This window comes from Alosa sapidissima, chromosome 5, assembly GCF_018492685.1.
Source record: "Alosa sapidissima isolate fAloSap1 chromosome 5, fAloSap1.pri, whole genome shotgun sequence".
Lineage (NCBI taxonomy): Eukaryota > Metazoa > Chordata > Actinopteri > Clupeiformes > Clupeidae > Alosa > Alosa sapidissima.
The window spans coordinates 20,184,328-20,201,908 of NC_055961.1; the positions used below are offsets into that span (position 1 = coordinate 20,184,328).

The window sequence follows — 17,581 nt, forward strand, 5'->3', positions numbered from 1 at the left end:
AAAGGGCCCTGCACCGACAGGGGGCCCTTATAGAATAAGATTATTGGCAAAGATTGGTATGGGGGAGGGTTAGTATTCTTATCTGGGACCAACATTTCTCCCAGCGCTCCAACACAGCAACAGGACAAAAGCAAGGATCCTATCTGGTCCCTTATCTATAAACTGCATCACCTCTACTCCTCTGCTCTTACCCCCCAGCGACAGATGCAAGAGGAGGGACTGATGGCCAGAGGCTATAGCCTTCCTCATCCACATCATGGTCAAACAGTGACAACTTCTCTGATCAGCCTTCAGCAAGAGAGAGGTACCAGAAACCAGGGCGTGCCGTCACGGTAATGGGCATAGGACAACGACTAAAAACGTCTAAAACATACTGAAATTAATAATTAAAATAATAGCAGTAGTAGGCTATACCATACCTTTCTTGGGGAATCAATGGGATACGAGAGTTTAATGTTTGTATTTTCTTTCTTTTTTTATTTTTATTTAAACTTCACTTTTTACAGAGCCATGTAGCCTACATAAATGTACAAAAGAATGTAGGCCTATCGCTGTGACTGAGAATAACCATTCCAGCCTATTTTGCGCCAGGCTTATACGAGTAGCTGGTTAGAGTCTACTAAGGCTAATTCTTCTTCAAAGTTTATGAGTTTGGAAGAATTGTTTAGTAGTCTTAGCAGACTGTCTCTCAAGTCTAGCTACTCCCGAGAGCGCTGCACCTGTTTAGCCGGGCACGCTAAGCGCGATCACGCGATGTGTGGGCGCGCTCTTTATGGCAGGTCTCAAAAGGGGGGGGTAGCAGCGCATGAGTGCGTCGTCGTTACAAGGGACGGGGTGTAGCTGTGGGTAGAAAAACATCCACAGAAAAAAACAGCTTGAGTAGCCCACGCAGTTGTTGACTGTATGACAGCGGCCACCGCGCTCATGTCAACCACAAGGATGAGAAAGCAATCGGGACAGGGCAGAGCTTTGATTGTTTCCTAGGAACCGAACAGCACCGGGAAATAAAAATGGAGTGGTAGGCAATCCACGGCGCGAGAGGCGCGTCCACCTGCTGCTACAGAAGAGTCCTGGCTCGTGGGTTAAAAACAAGGTGAGCTTGCAGCAAAATGCAGCGTGGGAATCACACGCATAGCCTACTAATATTTTTCTTTAATCGCATGAAACGCGGGTAATGTTGACGGGGGTACGGCGGCCCTGGTGTCTAGGGTGGTTAGACTGATAGGCTACGGTGCGGATCAACCCCAAGATGCTCGGTGTGAGCATGCAACAGCGAGGGGGTAGACGAATCCGTGTTACTACTCCTGTGAGATTGCTAGAGTTGAATGCGTAACCTTGTAAGCCGTGTAGGCCTATATGTCAATTGTTTGTCATAACATTAGCCCTTACACTTGCTGAACAGCCCTTTGAATGAATGCAAATACGAAAGCCCGGCCATCGATTTTGGCTAGTTCTGCTCTGTGCAGGCAATAATAATGCCCTGCCCCCCAGTACCCGTCCTCTCTCTTTCACACACACACACACACACACACACACGTATACACCATTCCCTTCCCGTAAAAATAAAAGGTTAGAATTCAACATGCTCCTCAAACCAGCCCTGTGCGATGTTGCGCATGCTGCAGTAATCTGTATATTGTTTTTGTGGTTTATTATGTTGGCAGTTTGAAGAAGTGATGTTGGCTATAATATGCAGGTCTGTTATCATGACATGCGGCACTTGCTGGTTGGAACATGCCTGCTATAGGCTGTCCTATAGTGACGGAAGTGATACAGATTTCCCCTGTAAATGTTTATTATCATCATTATTATTAGCATTATTATTATTATTGAGTATTTAGTATTTAAGTAAGCAAAACTGGGATAGGCATGACAGGCCTCTCCTGATTCCCATATGCTTCTAAAACAGATGCATGAATAATAGCTGCGCCGTTAGTTTTGTATTTGTCTGTCTTGGGGATGACCTTCACGTTAATTTATCATTCGATCAGGCACTGAAGGATCATTTGCATGTCTACGTGTGTTGTAAGTTCAAGTGGGAAAGCTCAGATATTTTATATTCAGTATCCCAATAACGTTGACTGATAAAGATAAAAAATGGCATTTTTATCGAGCTAGAACACAACTTCCTTCCATGTGGTAGGCTATATCTGTGTTCAAAAGTAGTAGACCATGAAAGTCACAGAATCAAAATGCTTGAAGGCCTGTGTATAGTTGTGATATAAAATGTGTTTGGACGGGACAGGTATAACATCGACGTGTGTCTGTGCTATCAGCTTTTGTATGTGTGACCAACAAGTAGGTGCACTTGACAGATTGTGATAGCAAAACTGTTCCTCCAGTTCAGCTTTAGGAGATTTGTGTCTATGATTTAGTTTTTTCACAAAAATAATGCAATACTTAAAACTACACCAGTATGTGTCAATAATCACATGCCCGTTTTGGCCTTTTATTGCAGTCTGTGATTAGATTAAACTTTATTATCATTGTGCAGAGTAGGCTACAAGTAAAGTCAATGAAATGCAGTTTGCGTCTAACCAGAAGTGCAAAAAAGTGCATTGTGATATACAGTATAGTATAGACAGGTGGTGCCTAGACAATACAAGATATATAGTGCAGTGTAGACAGTAGTATACAGTTGGTTTACAGTAATATAATTTAAATATAAATATGTGAAGTGTATTAGCAGGAACCTTATAAGAGCAGAATAAATATGGCTATGTAGTATGAACAATGAACAACATGTACAGATATGTGCAATGTATAGCAGTATAACATTATAAGAGTAGTAAGAATAATATATGCAGTGTATTAACAGAATATATTATAAGAAATACGGAATAAATATGGATATTCAATATGAACCATATAGACAGATATGTACAGCTATGTGCAGTGAGGTAACAGTACCATTGCAGTGCAGAAACAACATTATAAGAGTAGTAAGAATAAGTGTGCAGTTTGTGATGTTTCTCTTGCTCTGCGCAATTGCATGCATAAAACAAATCTGAGCAGAGTATCAAAATACCCTGAATGTGTAGGACCTCTGGGAAACATGATGTTCACTCTGTTCTTAGAATTAGAATCTAGAATATAGTCAGGTAGAACTTTGTGGAATTTGGGCTTAAGTGTGACATAAGGGACTAATGCAATTTTTTTGCATAAATTGATAGGTAAGGGGGTGTCCTTTCAGAATCTAACTAATAAACCCATCATGTATGGTATCAAATTAAAGCTCTTTTCATACAGAAATCAGCTTAGACCATAAAAAAGTAGAAAAAATAGTTTAGGTCCCTCCAGAGAACAAAATACCTTTTGCAAAGTGACCTTTAAGGTCAAATTAGGTTCCTTTTTGCGGCATAATAGCTTATACCTCTAAATCGTGTCATGTTTGGTATTAAATTAAATAAATTATTGAACTGCCATGTAGCTTAATACATACAGGAATACAATCATTCAATAGTAATTCATTTTAATATGAATATTATAGCAAGTCTGATGTACCCTAGTTCACCAACTTGCGGGTTAGTTAGCACCTTAGCTTTAATTTCCCTTGAATCAGTTGCTAAATTTCAGACAGCAATGTTGTGAGGTACTTCCCAGGTAGTAAGCACAATAATTATAACTGTCCTTGGATTTCCCCCCAGAATTAAAGACAACACTATTTTTCATCCTAATATTTTTTAATGCTTTAAAAACAGACACCACAGTCCAGGATTGATACAAACTAGTCTGAGTTATGAGGTACTTGCCAGTTAATCAGCACATTACATAACTATAACAGTCCTTGAATTTGCCCCCTTAATTACAGAGTAAACTGCAAAGTTGATTACAGGAGGAGAGGACAGAATCAAGAAAATGATTTCTTCCAGTATTCCATATATTCCAGCAAGGAATGAGACGTATCATTTGGAATTACAACAACAAATATAATTTATGTAAATCAGTTTTATAGCCCAAGTATACTTGCATATACAATGTGGATTGTATGTGGATTGAATGTCTCTGCATTTATCTCATCCATGAATTAGTGAACACACAGTGAGGTGAAGCACACAATGAGCACACATGAGGTGAAGCACAAACTAGTGTTCACTTACTACAGTGGCGCTCGGGGAGCAGTGAGGGGTCAGGTGCCTTGCTCAAGGGCACTTCAACCATGGTTGTGGGCATGAGAGAGCAGTGCTCTTCAACCACATCCTACTGGTCAGGGATCGAACTGACAACCCTTTGGTTTCAAGCCGGAAGCCCTAACCAGTAGGCCAAGGTTACCAAAGTATACTTACATATACCAGTACGGGAGCATGCCTATGTTCCCACAGCCCTATGTCCCCTTACCCTAACCCAGACCTCAGGCCTAACCTTAACCCTAATCCAATAAATGTGGGACACGGATACAAGGAATTTGTGCTGTGCATTTTACCCATTCGGGGGTAGTGTACAAGGGGGGATTGGGGGAGTGTACAACATACCCACACAAACAGTGAACACCCATTCAAACACACACACCCTAGAGCAGTGAGCATACTAGGAGTACACATCTGGCGCTCAAGGGCACCTCATCCATGGATATGGATGTGGGAGAGCGCTGTTAAGTCACTCCCCCTACCTTCATTTTTCCTACCAGTCGGGGATCGAACTGGCCACCCTTCAGTCACAAGTCCGATTCCCTAACCAGTAGGCCATGGATGCCCAGAGTAATTGACATTAATGCTATGGCTGACAAATTAGGAGACAAATGTTATGATTTGTTGGCTGTTCATGTATTGTTTGGTTGTGACGGTGTGTCATATCCATATGGCAAAGGAAAAAACTCCGCAATCAATTTGATGCGCGAGAGGAATCTTGATTGGAAGAATTTTACAGATGTACTGTAGAAGCTGATGAGCATGAAGGCAGGAATGGATTTCCTTTCTTGCCTCTACTATGGAAAGACTTTTGAAAGCCTCAGTAACTTGAGATAAATGTTATTCACCAAGAAAAGAGACCATCCTAAAATAAAGAGTCTTCTTCTAACAAGAGAATATGCAGTGGAACACATCAAAAGTCTTTCTGTGGAGAGCAGCTGACAAAAAAAACACCTCCTGTGCCTGTTCATGGCAACACTGACATTGCACCCAAAACAGTTCTACAGCTTGTTGCTTGTGGATGCAAGGCAGTGCCAGCATGCTCCAGGGCCTCTTTGCTGCTGTCAGTCAGATGGACTACCATGCACCACCTACTGCCATGGCAAAGGTGGTGAACAGTGTGCAAATAAAAATTTGAAGATGGCTACACTTTCAGTGGAGGATACTGATGACAGCGAGGGAGAAATGTCTGATTGAATGAATGTTTTTTGGAGACATTTGATGTTTGTGATGTGTACAAGGCCAGCCTGGCAACATGTTCTGTATATAGTTGCTTTCAGAATCTGTGAGAAAGCTCTACTTTGTTCCTTATAACTTTGTCTATTTGACTAATTGTTGAGGGTTGATACAATTTGTTGCCTACCATTTTAGCGGTGTGACCTTACCAGGCTTTAGAGTTATTATGTTCTCTGGGGGGACTTGAAATCATTTTTAGCTTGTTTTATTGACATAATTGATTTCTGTTTGAGAAGAGCTTTCATTTGATACCATACATGATGGGTTTATACAGTAATGTGCATCTAGTTATTTTTTATGGTAAAAAAAAAAGGGGGCGTGGTCATAAAAAAAATGCTCAAGGGTGCCGGAGCGGCACCCGTCAGATTCTGAGTCTACACCCCCTAAACTATCAATTTATGCAAAAAAATTGCATTAGTACCTTATATCACACCTATCCTGGGGTTCTACCTGACTAATAGAAGCATCTTTCTATTTGACAACCAAACTATGTGTTGCACCTTTTAAGGTTAGTAAGGAGCCGGCTCCTGCTTAATGTTTCCCTTACCAGTGCATTATCACAGGATAACTTTTAGTATAGGTTCTTGTCTCACCCTACGTGCCCTAATTGAAATGCTGGGCAAAGTGCAAATTTTTAAGTCTAACTAAAGATTGCTCAATACCTATGCAAAATCTATTTGCAAATTTGATACCATGAGAAAGATCCTAGCACAAACAGCAGTCAAACAACTAAAAGCTGTCTGCCACATGATGCTGTACATTTATGCACAATAACTTTGCTCATAGATTGACTTTATACTTTTACCCAGCTTTTAAATAAGGGCCCCATGGTATGTATTCAGCCTGAAGGAGATGGGCCACATGCTCACATGCTCCTCATCTTCCTGAAGTTCATCCCATGTCAGTTCTAGTTTCATCATCTGACACTGGAGAGCCTCATGCATGCGTTATGGGTGCCTGCCATGTATGTCTTAGTGCTGTGTGTGCTGTGTATGCTATCATCTCTAAACTGAAGACTTGAGGCAGAATGAGAAGTTAACAGATTATAAATCGTCTTGAGTACTACTGCAGTACTGCTCTCAGGTTAGATTTGTGGCTTTGAGTTTGCACTGATTGATAAAATATGCAGCACTTTGGGATCACATGTTTTTGGGAGAAAAATATGAAAATGTCAAGACTTCAAAATGTCAAACTATCTCAAAGGCACCTGACTAGTTAGGTAGGCTACCTGACAAGATAACAGATTATGCAGCTGAACCAAAAAGAATTTCATTGTATCCTGTACAATGACAATACATATTCTATTCTATTCTATTACCAACTACTACAGTATAGTATACTGCAAACAGACATGTGCTAGCAGGCTTGCAGTTGTTTCATCAGGGCCTTCTGTGTTGTTGATGGTGTTTGTATGATTTTGGGCATGCCTCCTGGGTAGTCTGACCAATACTCCACATTGTTGTTTTAATTGTGGATATGTGTAAATTTGTTGATTCTTCTGAACATTTTCTTGCTTTACTGCAGTCTTTTAAGAATCCGTATAGGTTCAAGAATCCTTCACATTTCCAAAGTAAAAGCACTAGTTTTCTACTGGCTATAAATTGGCCATAATGATCTACTGTAATGTTGTATTAATGTTAGTAGTCAGTTAACGTGTTGGCAGCACATGTGTACGAGCTGTTCTCACAATTGTATAATTGTAGAGAGTGCTTGAATGGCTGAACTATGAAAAGGTATCCTGAATATTATAGTTATTTCTCATCATCATAGTAAGTATGTATACTGTCATAGTGTGTGTACACACCAGGGGACAAAAGACATCTGACCCAGTCCCAGACATCTGCATGGTGGCATAAACTGTGATGCGCCTGACTAGTCACTCCACTCTCACCCAATCAGCAGTCAGGAGAATTGCTATTTACCCTGACTTATCCTAATCACACACTGACATATGAACAAGAGCCTGTGAGCAAATAAATTGGTAAGCTTACTGGGGCATCTTATTTTTGAATGTCTCTGATCCAATCAATATCGTTGCTGTTGTTAGTTTTTGAGGAGGCAGAGCATTGAAGCCTGTATGTGTGCATTAAAGCCTTGACTCCTTTTTCAGCTGGGGGTTGTTTAAGACAATGAAGAGACCGATCAGGAACTGTTTTCAGCATGAAATGGGATCATGGACAAGTGCAGAGCAGGGGCGAGTGCAGACAGCACATTAGATTGTGTAGATAGCAGATTGCGAATAGCAGATTGTTTCAGGACAGATCTAGCCATCACCCAGTGCCAGAGCAGAGCCAGATCTGTTTCCAGATTTCCAGGATTGGGTGCAGATTGGGTGATGACGATTTATGATGGATGTCTGCAACATGTCGCCCACTGTGTCCGTTTCTGTAAACAGTTGCAGAGTTACATGGAAGACAACTCAAGACAGGGAAGGGTGAACCACTTTGACCGGTTGTGACAGCTGTCTGACTTAAACAAGATTGATTATATTCAGTCAGTGTTCAGTTCTCTCTTATTTTATGCATTACTGCATAGATCAACTTTTGTGCCGGAAAAAAATCATTAGCCTTATTTTGTACAAAGGACACAAGACCACAGACTATTCAGTGGGATTCTTGTCAGTTAAACACATTTGTAATTAAAGATTTTTATAAAGTAGACTACACACACTCACATTTGTTGTTATAGGTATTTATCATTTCTACTTGGCATACAGACTGGAATAACTACTTCAAAACATATCTTTAGTTTATCACATGCTAATAAAACCTAATAAGACACAGCATATGAGGTTACCTAGACAGCGCTATTTTGAAACTGGAAGGCTTGCTAATGTGTGCACTGCCTTCAGGTCATAATCAGAGTTGTTTAACCCAGCTGATGCGTAACAGTGATGCATCTGCTTACTGCCATTAATGCTTGCAGCACTGACCGCTTAGGGTTGAAGTTGTAAGTGTAAGTGTACCCACAGCAAAAAATCAAAAACAAAACAAAAAAACAAGGGTCTTGGTCCATGCCTGGAAACCCTGTAAAAGTAATGGTGGCATCAGTTGACTGATCTAGTATGAACCAGTAATGTATTAAGTGATAATAGGATTTCATTTTGAGGCTACTAATAATAATGCTCGTGGTCATAGATTATTATACTTTTATAGTGGCATGCAAGTAACCTCTATATAAAACACATAAGAGCCTATAATAGGAAAACATCAGACAGTACATGGGTATAAGCACAAAATATGCCATATGTTCAAAACTGTACATTATACAATACTCTACAATACATGTAGATTGCTGGCTCTGAACATTTAACACTAAGAAGTAATGCTGTCTAACAGTGTTGCTGTTCACCTTTAAATAGCACACAGCTATGAGAAGTTTTACCTGTTCGTAACATGCAGAATTCTACATGCATTTTGACATGTAATTGACATGTTTACAGGGAGTAATGACATTTAGAATAGATATTTTAATTCGTACTCTTATAGCTTCCCACACAGCTGTGCCTCCTCACTCATCAGTGTTTTTTTTTCTCTTCACCTGAACGCTGTCATTAAGGTGTAGGCAGAATTCAGAACGCAAGGTTTACTTTACTTTGTTTCTTTTCAAAATCTCTCATTTATCTTACGTAGACATGTTGCCTCAGTTTAAAAGGAGAACTGAGGTAACGGATTTAGAACGAGCATGGCCCGCATAAGGGCCAGATTTGGTCTGGAGTAACTGCTAGGTTTGGGACCCTATTAAGAGAACTAGAGAATGACGAGAGCAGGAAAGCATGATGTAATGAAGAGTTAATATATGTAAGACTGGAACAGAATGGGGCAAAATGATGAAAACGGTAGAGAATATGGGGTATTAGAAATCTGAGCATAGGTTCACTGCAGTGGATAATGCTGCAACGCTCTAATATTTTATAATGTTGTTTGTGTTTACAGTGGCTTGCACTTGTACAGAATCAGAAATGTTGACGTTTAGGCTAATCAGTACTAGATCTGAACACTCAGAAAGACAAAACAGTGCTTGACACCATCTCTGAATGAAACGTCTGACATAAGAGGGTCCTTTAAGACTCAAGAGAGAGGAAAATGGAACGATCTAATAAAATAAACAAAGTTCTAAGCCATGTTTTATTGAAGGAATGCATTATTGACCGAAGTGTTCACTTCCCATGTGGGTTCTCATTAGTAATCTGCTCTGATTTCCTCTCCTGTTTTGCGTTCCCTGCTGCATGGCATGACATGAATATGGCCTTCATTTTATTCTGTTTCTCTGAGACATTCATATTTTGACCTAGAGGCTATTGGTTACTGCATACACTATGTGTATGAAAGATGAATGCTGGTTATTTATACCACTGTCATCAGACAATTGGTTCAATTAAAGCTTGTGCTTTCTCGGACCTGTAAGGTGGGTTTTACCAATTTGGGAGCTTACCATTTGGCAATTCCTCACAGTTTAGTGGCACATGTTTATACCAGAATGTTGTATATGCACAGTATATCTAACACACTGTATATCTATATCTAGTCCCACTGTTTAAAATATGGTCACTAGCATCGCACCTGATGATGTGTGTTATATTATACTGTATGTGTATTTACATTATACCTTTTTAATGTGTTACTCTAGGTTGGACACAAGGCAGAGCATGCCTGATAGAAACTATCAGTGATTAATGGATCTTCTTCAGAAATCCAAGAGCAGCCTTCAACAAAGAGGTAAGTTGATTAAGTACATATGTATTACATACATTGTTGAACATATAGACCTTGTGTATAGTTCAACATATACACTTGTGAGTAGTTCAACGTATAGACCTTAAGATGCAACAGGCTGCCTTGCGGTGAAAACAACTTGTGGGTAGAAAATGAATTGAAGGCTGTAAAAGTACTGAACAATCTTTACAAAGTTTCCTTTTTTTATTTATCAGCTGATTTAAAGATGTTTATACCTGATGTTTTTTTCTCATGAAAATGATGTGCTGTAAGGGAAACATTACCTTTGATATCTAGATATTAAACACAGCATGTGTCTGCTGAATAACAGCTCAACAACAGTTCTGCTTGCAAAACGAGACAGTCAGTCAGTCATCTGCACACATCCAGTATAAAGAATGGCACATACTAATTCTTAGCCTACCTGCTGTTACTCACGCAGAGAGAAAGTAGTCTGTAAACTGTAAAAGAGAAGGAATAAAATTGGAGACAGACATGGAAGCAAATGGAGAATTCAAGGTGCTGATGTAGTGATGAGACTCTGGGAGCTCTGGCGAGAATATTATTGCAGACATGAAAACTCCGCCAGGACAGTGATCATTGTCAGTGTGTATTTAGAGCCTTAAATTACTGCCAAAATGAAATGCAGTAATGGCTGTGTTGCTGTTGCTGTCAACAACCAATTTGCAGTCACCAGCTAGCTAAAATGAGTAATTTCTGTCTCAGACAAGTTTTACCTTTTGAATGTCTTTTCTTGTTTTTGTTCAATTGTTGCGCTTTCTGTCTCTTTCTCTCCTCCTTCCTTCTCTTTCTCTCTCGCTCTCTCTCTCCCCCTACCTCGCCCTCTATCTTTAGCCCCAGAGTCAACAACAGAGCAGCTCCACAATCTGAAAGTGTGCACCTCTGCTGTTTGCCCGCCCTCGACGACGCTTCACCCAGTCCGTGCCCAAGTCCCCAGCTCGGTGGTCCTGTCTCCCTCCCCCTCCCCAGGCCTGCCAGACTTCCCAGATGAGACCGCAGCCCCGCCAGCTTCTCTCTCCTCCCTCTCTTCCCTCTCCTCGTTTGCTTTGCTCTCTCCTCTCTCCTCCTCCTCTTCCTCCTTATCTTCCCTCTCCTCCATCTCCTGTGCCACATCAGTAGCACCTTGGCCTGCTCAGAGCTCTGCAGATAAGACCCCTCTCTCTACCATGGAGTTGGGTAGCGCTGGTGGAGGTAGTGGTGTGGATGGTGGCGGTGGCAGCAGTGAGGGGAGAGGTGACTGTTTGAGTTCTCACACCAAAAGCCCGGCAGAGTCTGAATCTTGTGAGTCCGTCCTCGGCCTCCCTCAGGAGTTCCAACCTTGTTCAGCCTCAACCATTCCGTGCCTCGGCTCCGACTCCGACGAGCAGGTCCTGTCCGATCAGCTCCTCAGCGACTCGGCGGCCCACGGCGCGGCAGCAGCGGTCGTGCCGTCCGTGGAGGAGGAGGAAGAAGCAGCAGAGCGGGCGCTGCGGGGGGCGGGGAGCGAGTCGGACGGGGACCCGACGGCGGTGGAGGCGACCCAGAGCATCTACGAGGGCCTAGGGGAGGAGGAGACGCAGGACTGGAGCTGCCTGGAGTCGCTGATCAGCGAGAGCCGCATGGAGTTGCTGGACTTGTGCTCCCGCAGCGAGCTGGCCGTCAATCTCTTCTGCGAGGAGGACGTGGACAACTACATGTTCCAGGAGGAGGACACCGCACTGGCCGGCGACGTCTGCTCACTCAAAATCCGCTACGAGTCCTTCTCAGAAAGCGTCCACGAGCGCAGCAGTGATGCAGACGCCGACGCCTTACAGGAGGCACAGCAGCACCTTGGCTTCTTCCCAGCATGCCCCAGACGGGAGACGTCTGCTGAGAAGCCAGAATCGTGGGATACAGACAAAGCTGACGCCCTCACGCCGACCCCCATCATCAGCCCCACCAGCCAGTCACTGTTTGACTTCAGCAGCTCGCCCGGCGAGTCGGCCGAGTTCAGCGACGACTCCAGCTCCTGCACGGGCTCGTCTCCAGACACGTGGCTAGCACGGCGAGAGCACGGCAACCTGTCGCGGGAGAACTCCAGCTCCTCGTCCAGCCAGCTGAGCTACCGGCTCCGTGCCAAGAGGAAGGTGGCCTTCCGCGAGGACTACCTCTACGACGTCGACTCCATCGAGAGCGAGCGGAACGCCGAGAGCCGCACCGAGAAGAAGCCCAAGCCGAAAGTCGGGCTGAAGAAGGAAAAGGATGACGACTGGTGCCCCAAGAAGAGACGGAAGTCTCACCGGAAAGACCCGCCGGTCATCATCAAGTACATCATTATCAACCGGTTCAAAGGAGTCAAGCACATGACAGTGAAACTAGGAAGAGTGGATGCGTCGACCACGCCTGTTAGCTTGAGCGCAGACTCCCTTAACCAGTACGAGAAGCTGGCCCCTCTGAAGGCCTTCTGGCAGAGCCAATCGGAGAAGGAGCAGCTGGCACTTGGCAACAAGGTCAAGCACCTCAATGGCTGCAAACTATCACCCGGTGCTGGTCTAAAGAAACGCAGACACAGGATGGCCAACCGGCTGAGGATCCAACGGATTCACACCACGGAAAAAACGCCCGTGGACAGCAGGCAGGAAGTGATGTCATCCCAGATGAACGCAGCTGAAGCGGAGAAGTTGAGGGATAAAATGTCCCGAGTGCGCGAGGACGGGGTGTCAGGGGGTGTTACGTCTGCCTGCCTGGGTGGTCCGGGACCCAGAAGAAGGAAGATGAGGCAAGAGAGCGAAGAGAGGGGCGAGGACAACAAACCCATCCGAGTGAGGAAGTTCAGAAGTGAGGCTCGACTAAGGGCTAAGAAACTGGCAGACGCACAGGCCAGCATGAGCGCGGAGAGTGAACCAGCCCAGGCGTATGAGTCTAGCACAAGAAACCCCCAAGACACGAAAGTGAGCACCAGCAGTAATGCACCAGACAAATGCACTTTGACCTTGAACTCCTCGGGGGGCGCAGCTCCTGCCAACATGCCCCCTCTCCCCGGAGGCTACCTTCAGACCTTGCTGGAGGCATCTGAATCATCAAACAATGCTTGCACGTCCTATTTTCCATTGTCACAGGAGCAGCAGCAGCAGTCCCAGCCCTTTGTTCTCGGGGTGCCGTTTCAGCCTCCACAAAGCTGCGTTCTCTCGCCCCCGTCTGAGTCGGAGCTCCCTCAGTCCCCCCATGGCCACGGCAGCTACCCTGGAGAGAAACAGCAAGGCCAAGGATACGCCAGCGAGGGCGCACACCACGCAGACACTAGCTATCCCGCAGCATGGCCGTCTCAGCCTGGGGAGACACACCAGCTTCCTTTTCCGTCCGCCATCCCCGCCCAGTCTCCCATGATGCACTCTGGCTTTCCCAAACAGGCCTTGCTGACTCCGGACGGGAAAGCCACCGCAGTAGGCTACCTTCCTGCGTCATCCGTCGGAGACAGCAGAGTTGTGTCAAGCGAGGAGATGCTGCAACCCGAGCAGCAGCAGCAGCTTCTGGACCTGGAGTATAGGCTAAGCCCGAACGGAGCTCAGGGGGACGGTGGCGGTGTCGGGCGGCTGGTCAGCTTCGACTCCCTCGGCTCGCTCTCTGTGGCGTCCAGCAACTACAGCTCGCTGAGCCTGCACGAGGGGGAGGGAGGGGACGGAGATGAGGGCGAGATGAGCGACAACTTCCTGTCCCACTGCAGCCCGCAGCTGGTGCTGCAGCAAAGCCTGGAGGAGATGACGCCGCTGCGAGAGTCCACCGACCTGCTCGACATCTCCAACTTCACGCCGGACAAGTTCCGCCACGCCTCCCTGTCGGAGATGTCCCCACCCGTGACCCCCAGCCCGTCCCCGCACCTAATCCGGCAAGGTGCGGGTTTCCCCACCGAGGCCGTAGCCTCCGAGCTGCACTGGGACTGCGGAGTGGTGAGCTCGTCTGAGCTCGAGGACGTGAATGGGTCGAGGCACACCCACCTGCTCCAGATACATTCCTTCGGTCCCAACGAGGAAGATGAGGAGGAGAGCAACAGTCTCGGCAAGGATGAGGAAGGCGGTTTCAAAGGGAAGAAGGGTCTTAAACGGAAAGGCGCCAAGTCGGGACCCAAAAAGACGAAAAGCCCCAAAGCTGCCAAAGGCGAGCAGAGCAAGTCCCCCAGGCAGGAGTCCAAATCCGCGCGGAAGATCAAAGCCATACTGGAGGGGAAGGCCAACAAAGGAATGGGGGGTTCCCACAGTGGCACTGACTCGCCCTCGGCTGCCATGTTAGGCGTAGCAGGGGAGTGGCCCGGCGGCGGTCTGTCCGACGACGACCAACAGGAGTTCAAGGAGCCGTCCAACATCCTATCCAACATTGTGTCCGGTATGGCGGAGGTTCAGCGCTTCATGAGGGCGTCTGTCGAGCCACTGTGGGGGCCATGCCCGCCGCCAGGGGAGCAGTCGCTGCAAAGCCAGACGCTGAGGATTCTGGGAGGGCCGTTCGAGTCTGGGAAGAAGCGGGGTGGTGGTGGTGGCACCAGCGGGGCGGGCCGCGGGAAGAAAGGGGCGGGGCGCGGTGCGAAAAACCCACCCAAGCTCATCCCCGCGGACTTCTTCCCGGCGCTAGGTCTGGACTGCTTCCCCGTCCCGCACCGGCCAGCCCACAAGAAGATGTACCGCCACAAGAGCAGCGCCAAGTTTTCACGTGAGGAGCTGGCGCTCAGCAAAGGGAACGCTAAAGTTTCAGCATTGACAGCGACACTTGAGAAACAGAGGTAACGTTCAGTCACCGGATTCCGTTAAATGCCCCCGTGCCCCAACTCTCCCCCCCACCCCTCTAATGTACACATTACCCCTCCGAACCTTTTTTGAGCACTCCAGCATCCCACGGGAATCTGCATGATGTTAATCTAACCCTAACAACCCAACCTTGCCACATCCCAGACCTAGCCTACAGACAAGCTGGGCTATCCTGCATGACACAAACACGTTTGTCACAAAGGCCACAGACTCCTGCTCACCTTTCCTGGAACTGAACCACCACATGGCTGCATTTTCTTAGGACATTACTGCTTATGTCTTTCGATTACATGATTTTAATTTAAAGATATGTTTTGATTTCATTGCATTTTTTTTAATATGTTGGTATGAACAGAAAATGCCTTGGTATACTGTATCTTTGTGTGTTGGTTAATGTTTTCGTTGTTTTGTTTTTCTGTTACAGCTCTCAGTGTGTGTCTGTTTTTTCAGTGGACATCTACATCAATGCTTTAAAAACAAACAAACAAAAAAACATCCCATCTCTTTGCCAAATCAGCAAGTGGTTGCCTTCAGTTGTTCAAAAGTCAGGGACACTTGAGAGGTTTCCTGTACTACGAGATATTTCCGTCTTTATCGTGCCAACAGTAAACCTGTTTGGGTTTCTGCAGGGAGTAAGCTGTCTCTCCAAGAGATTTGCTGGTCTGTTGACTTACATCAGCCTGTTGATGCTGGTGTTTGTACAGTTTTTTAACGTGGCATTATGTATCTCTTTCCCCAGTCCAGTTAACAGGGTCCACTGGTGATGTTTGATGAGCAGATCTGGCAAGTTCTAGCATAGAGAATGTGTCCTGTGTTTGTGTGTGTGTGTGTGTGTGTGTGTATGGATGGATGTGTGCATGTGTTAACTTGTTTATTTGTTTATTATTTATTTATATAAAGAATGATTTATCGTTGTTGTATAGGAAAGTATGCACTATTTACCAGTTACTGACTATGAAAATATTGTTTAAAATATTGTGCCAAACAGTGAACAACTCACTTCAGACATTTTTTATCTACATACATTTGCTTAGGTCTTTGTTTTTTGTTTGTTTATTTGATTGTTTGTTTTGATTGGGCAGGGGAAGTTCAAGGGTGCATGTTTTGATATACCTTTTGTCTCTATGGCGTCACCAGCCTACCGCAGTCAACCTATGAGGAAAAATAAATAGATTGGAGACATTATCATGAATATGTTGTGTAGGAAGAAATGAACCAGAAACCGATATATTGCATATATATATAGGACTGTGATGTTTTGAAATGGAATAGGTGTTAAGTGCCGGATGGGAAAGCTAACTGCTGTCATAATTCCAAGTATGCGGAATGGTGTAAAAAAATTACTAATTCCTCTCATTTCTTTTTTTAATAAAAACTTTTTTTTTAGGAGCAAGTATACATATCAGGGTTTGTTGCAGGAGAATCTGTTGTGGCGAGAACAGCATTTTCACATGTTTGGTGATGCATTAATCTTAATGTAGGGTGATTTACGTGCCAATTTTTCAGGCATAACTTGCATACTCACATATGTTTTTTCTCTTCTATATTCTTTGTTTACTGGGGTCTCTGATGCATGTTTCTGCTATCCTAGCAGGTCCAAGTGGGGCTCGGTTTTCCGTTCACATCTTAATTTTCTAACTGTAACTGCATTTTTGAATGTACTATTTTTCTTTCTCCCATGTGTCAGAGTATGAATTCAGTTTTTCACTTCGACTATGAGCTTCGTCAAAAGGTGCCAGTGTCAAACCGCCTTTGAATGGTGCTGGTAGCATAGACACAAACTGGAACATTTTAAAAAATGGTATATGATTCGAAAAAGAAAAAAACTCTGTGAAAAAAAACTCTGAATTCTTATTGTGCCCATAATTATGAATGTATGATATACTGTTATGTTTGATGTACTGCCATAATTTTAAAACATTGATTAGAAAAGACTCCTTGCCTTTTGTTTCAAGTTAAAGAATACGGAGCTTTATCTACATAGTCTTGAGTTGTTGCCACAATGATTCTCAATGAACTCTTGACATTAAAAGACTTGTATATTTTTCCGTGTGCCAATTTGTAACATATTTTCTAAGTGTATATTTTTCTTAGAAAGTGCTGTGAAGTCTCTCTTGCTGTGGCTAAGCGTCCTGCCTTTTCATGCTGTGAAAAGGATATCAAATGCCAAGATTATGGTTTCAAAAACCAAAAGCATTACAAAAAGACAGAGATGAAGGCGAGGGGAAATATGACCTATGAGCTGAAGCTGTGAAACTTTGTTGAGAATTTTGTAACTGGACCAATTTTGTCGTTAGAGTGTTGTGCTATAGTGTAAAAATATTGTTGGAAACAGTCAGAAAAAAATATTGACAATTTGTGATTTCATTGCTGTTTTATAGATTTTCATGTAAATTATTCTAGTATTACTTTTTTGTTGTAACTGGTACAAAAGTTTCCATATTTGTGATCAAGCCTGTATGGTGAAAACTGTAATATTGGTAACTTGATAAGTTTTGTAATCATGTTTATGGTATAAATATACAATAAAAAGAGCTTTTGATCACTGTTTAAAGAGATATCCTGTCTTTCAGCAGACTTTCTACACACATAATTGCATTCTGATGTTCTACCGTTGGATGTGTTTGTGTGAAATTGCATCATGTGGGTGTTGTTCAGCATTAATTTAGACCTATGTGATTTAAATGGAAAGAATATCTGTGCATGTATGAGTATATGTATGGACATT

The 17,581-nt window shown here is 44.1% G+C and overlaps 1 protein-coding gene across 1 annotated transcript; it reads left to right on the forward strand.

Annotated features, from left to right (window-relative positions):
* The first annotated feature begins 808 nt into the window (after positions 1-808).
* Positions 809-17,347, forward strand: nexmifa (neurite extension and migration factor a). The gene is made up of 3 exons (XM_042091672.1): positions 809-1,093; positions 9,993-10,081; positions 10,934-17,347. Exons 2-3 carry the CDS (start codon positions 10,039-10,041, stop codon positions 14,830-14,832), a joined length of 3,942 nt encoding a protein of 1,313 aa, XP_041947606.1. The 5' UTR covers positions 809-1,093; positions 9,993-10,038; the 3' UTR covers positions 14,833-17,347.
* The last annotated feature ends 234 nt before the right edge of the window (positions 17,348-17,581 follow it).

Bases quoted from the DNA above. Each gene is read 5' to 3' on its own strand.
- nexmifa (XM_042091672.1), top strand. From the start codon at position 10,039: ATGGATCTTCTTCAGAAATCCAAGAGCAGCCTTCAACAAAGAG. The intron at 10,082-10,933 runs GTAAGTTGATTA...CTCTATCTTTAG, and splicing joins GAGCAGCCTTCAACAAAGAG to CCCCAGAGTCAACAACAGAG.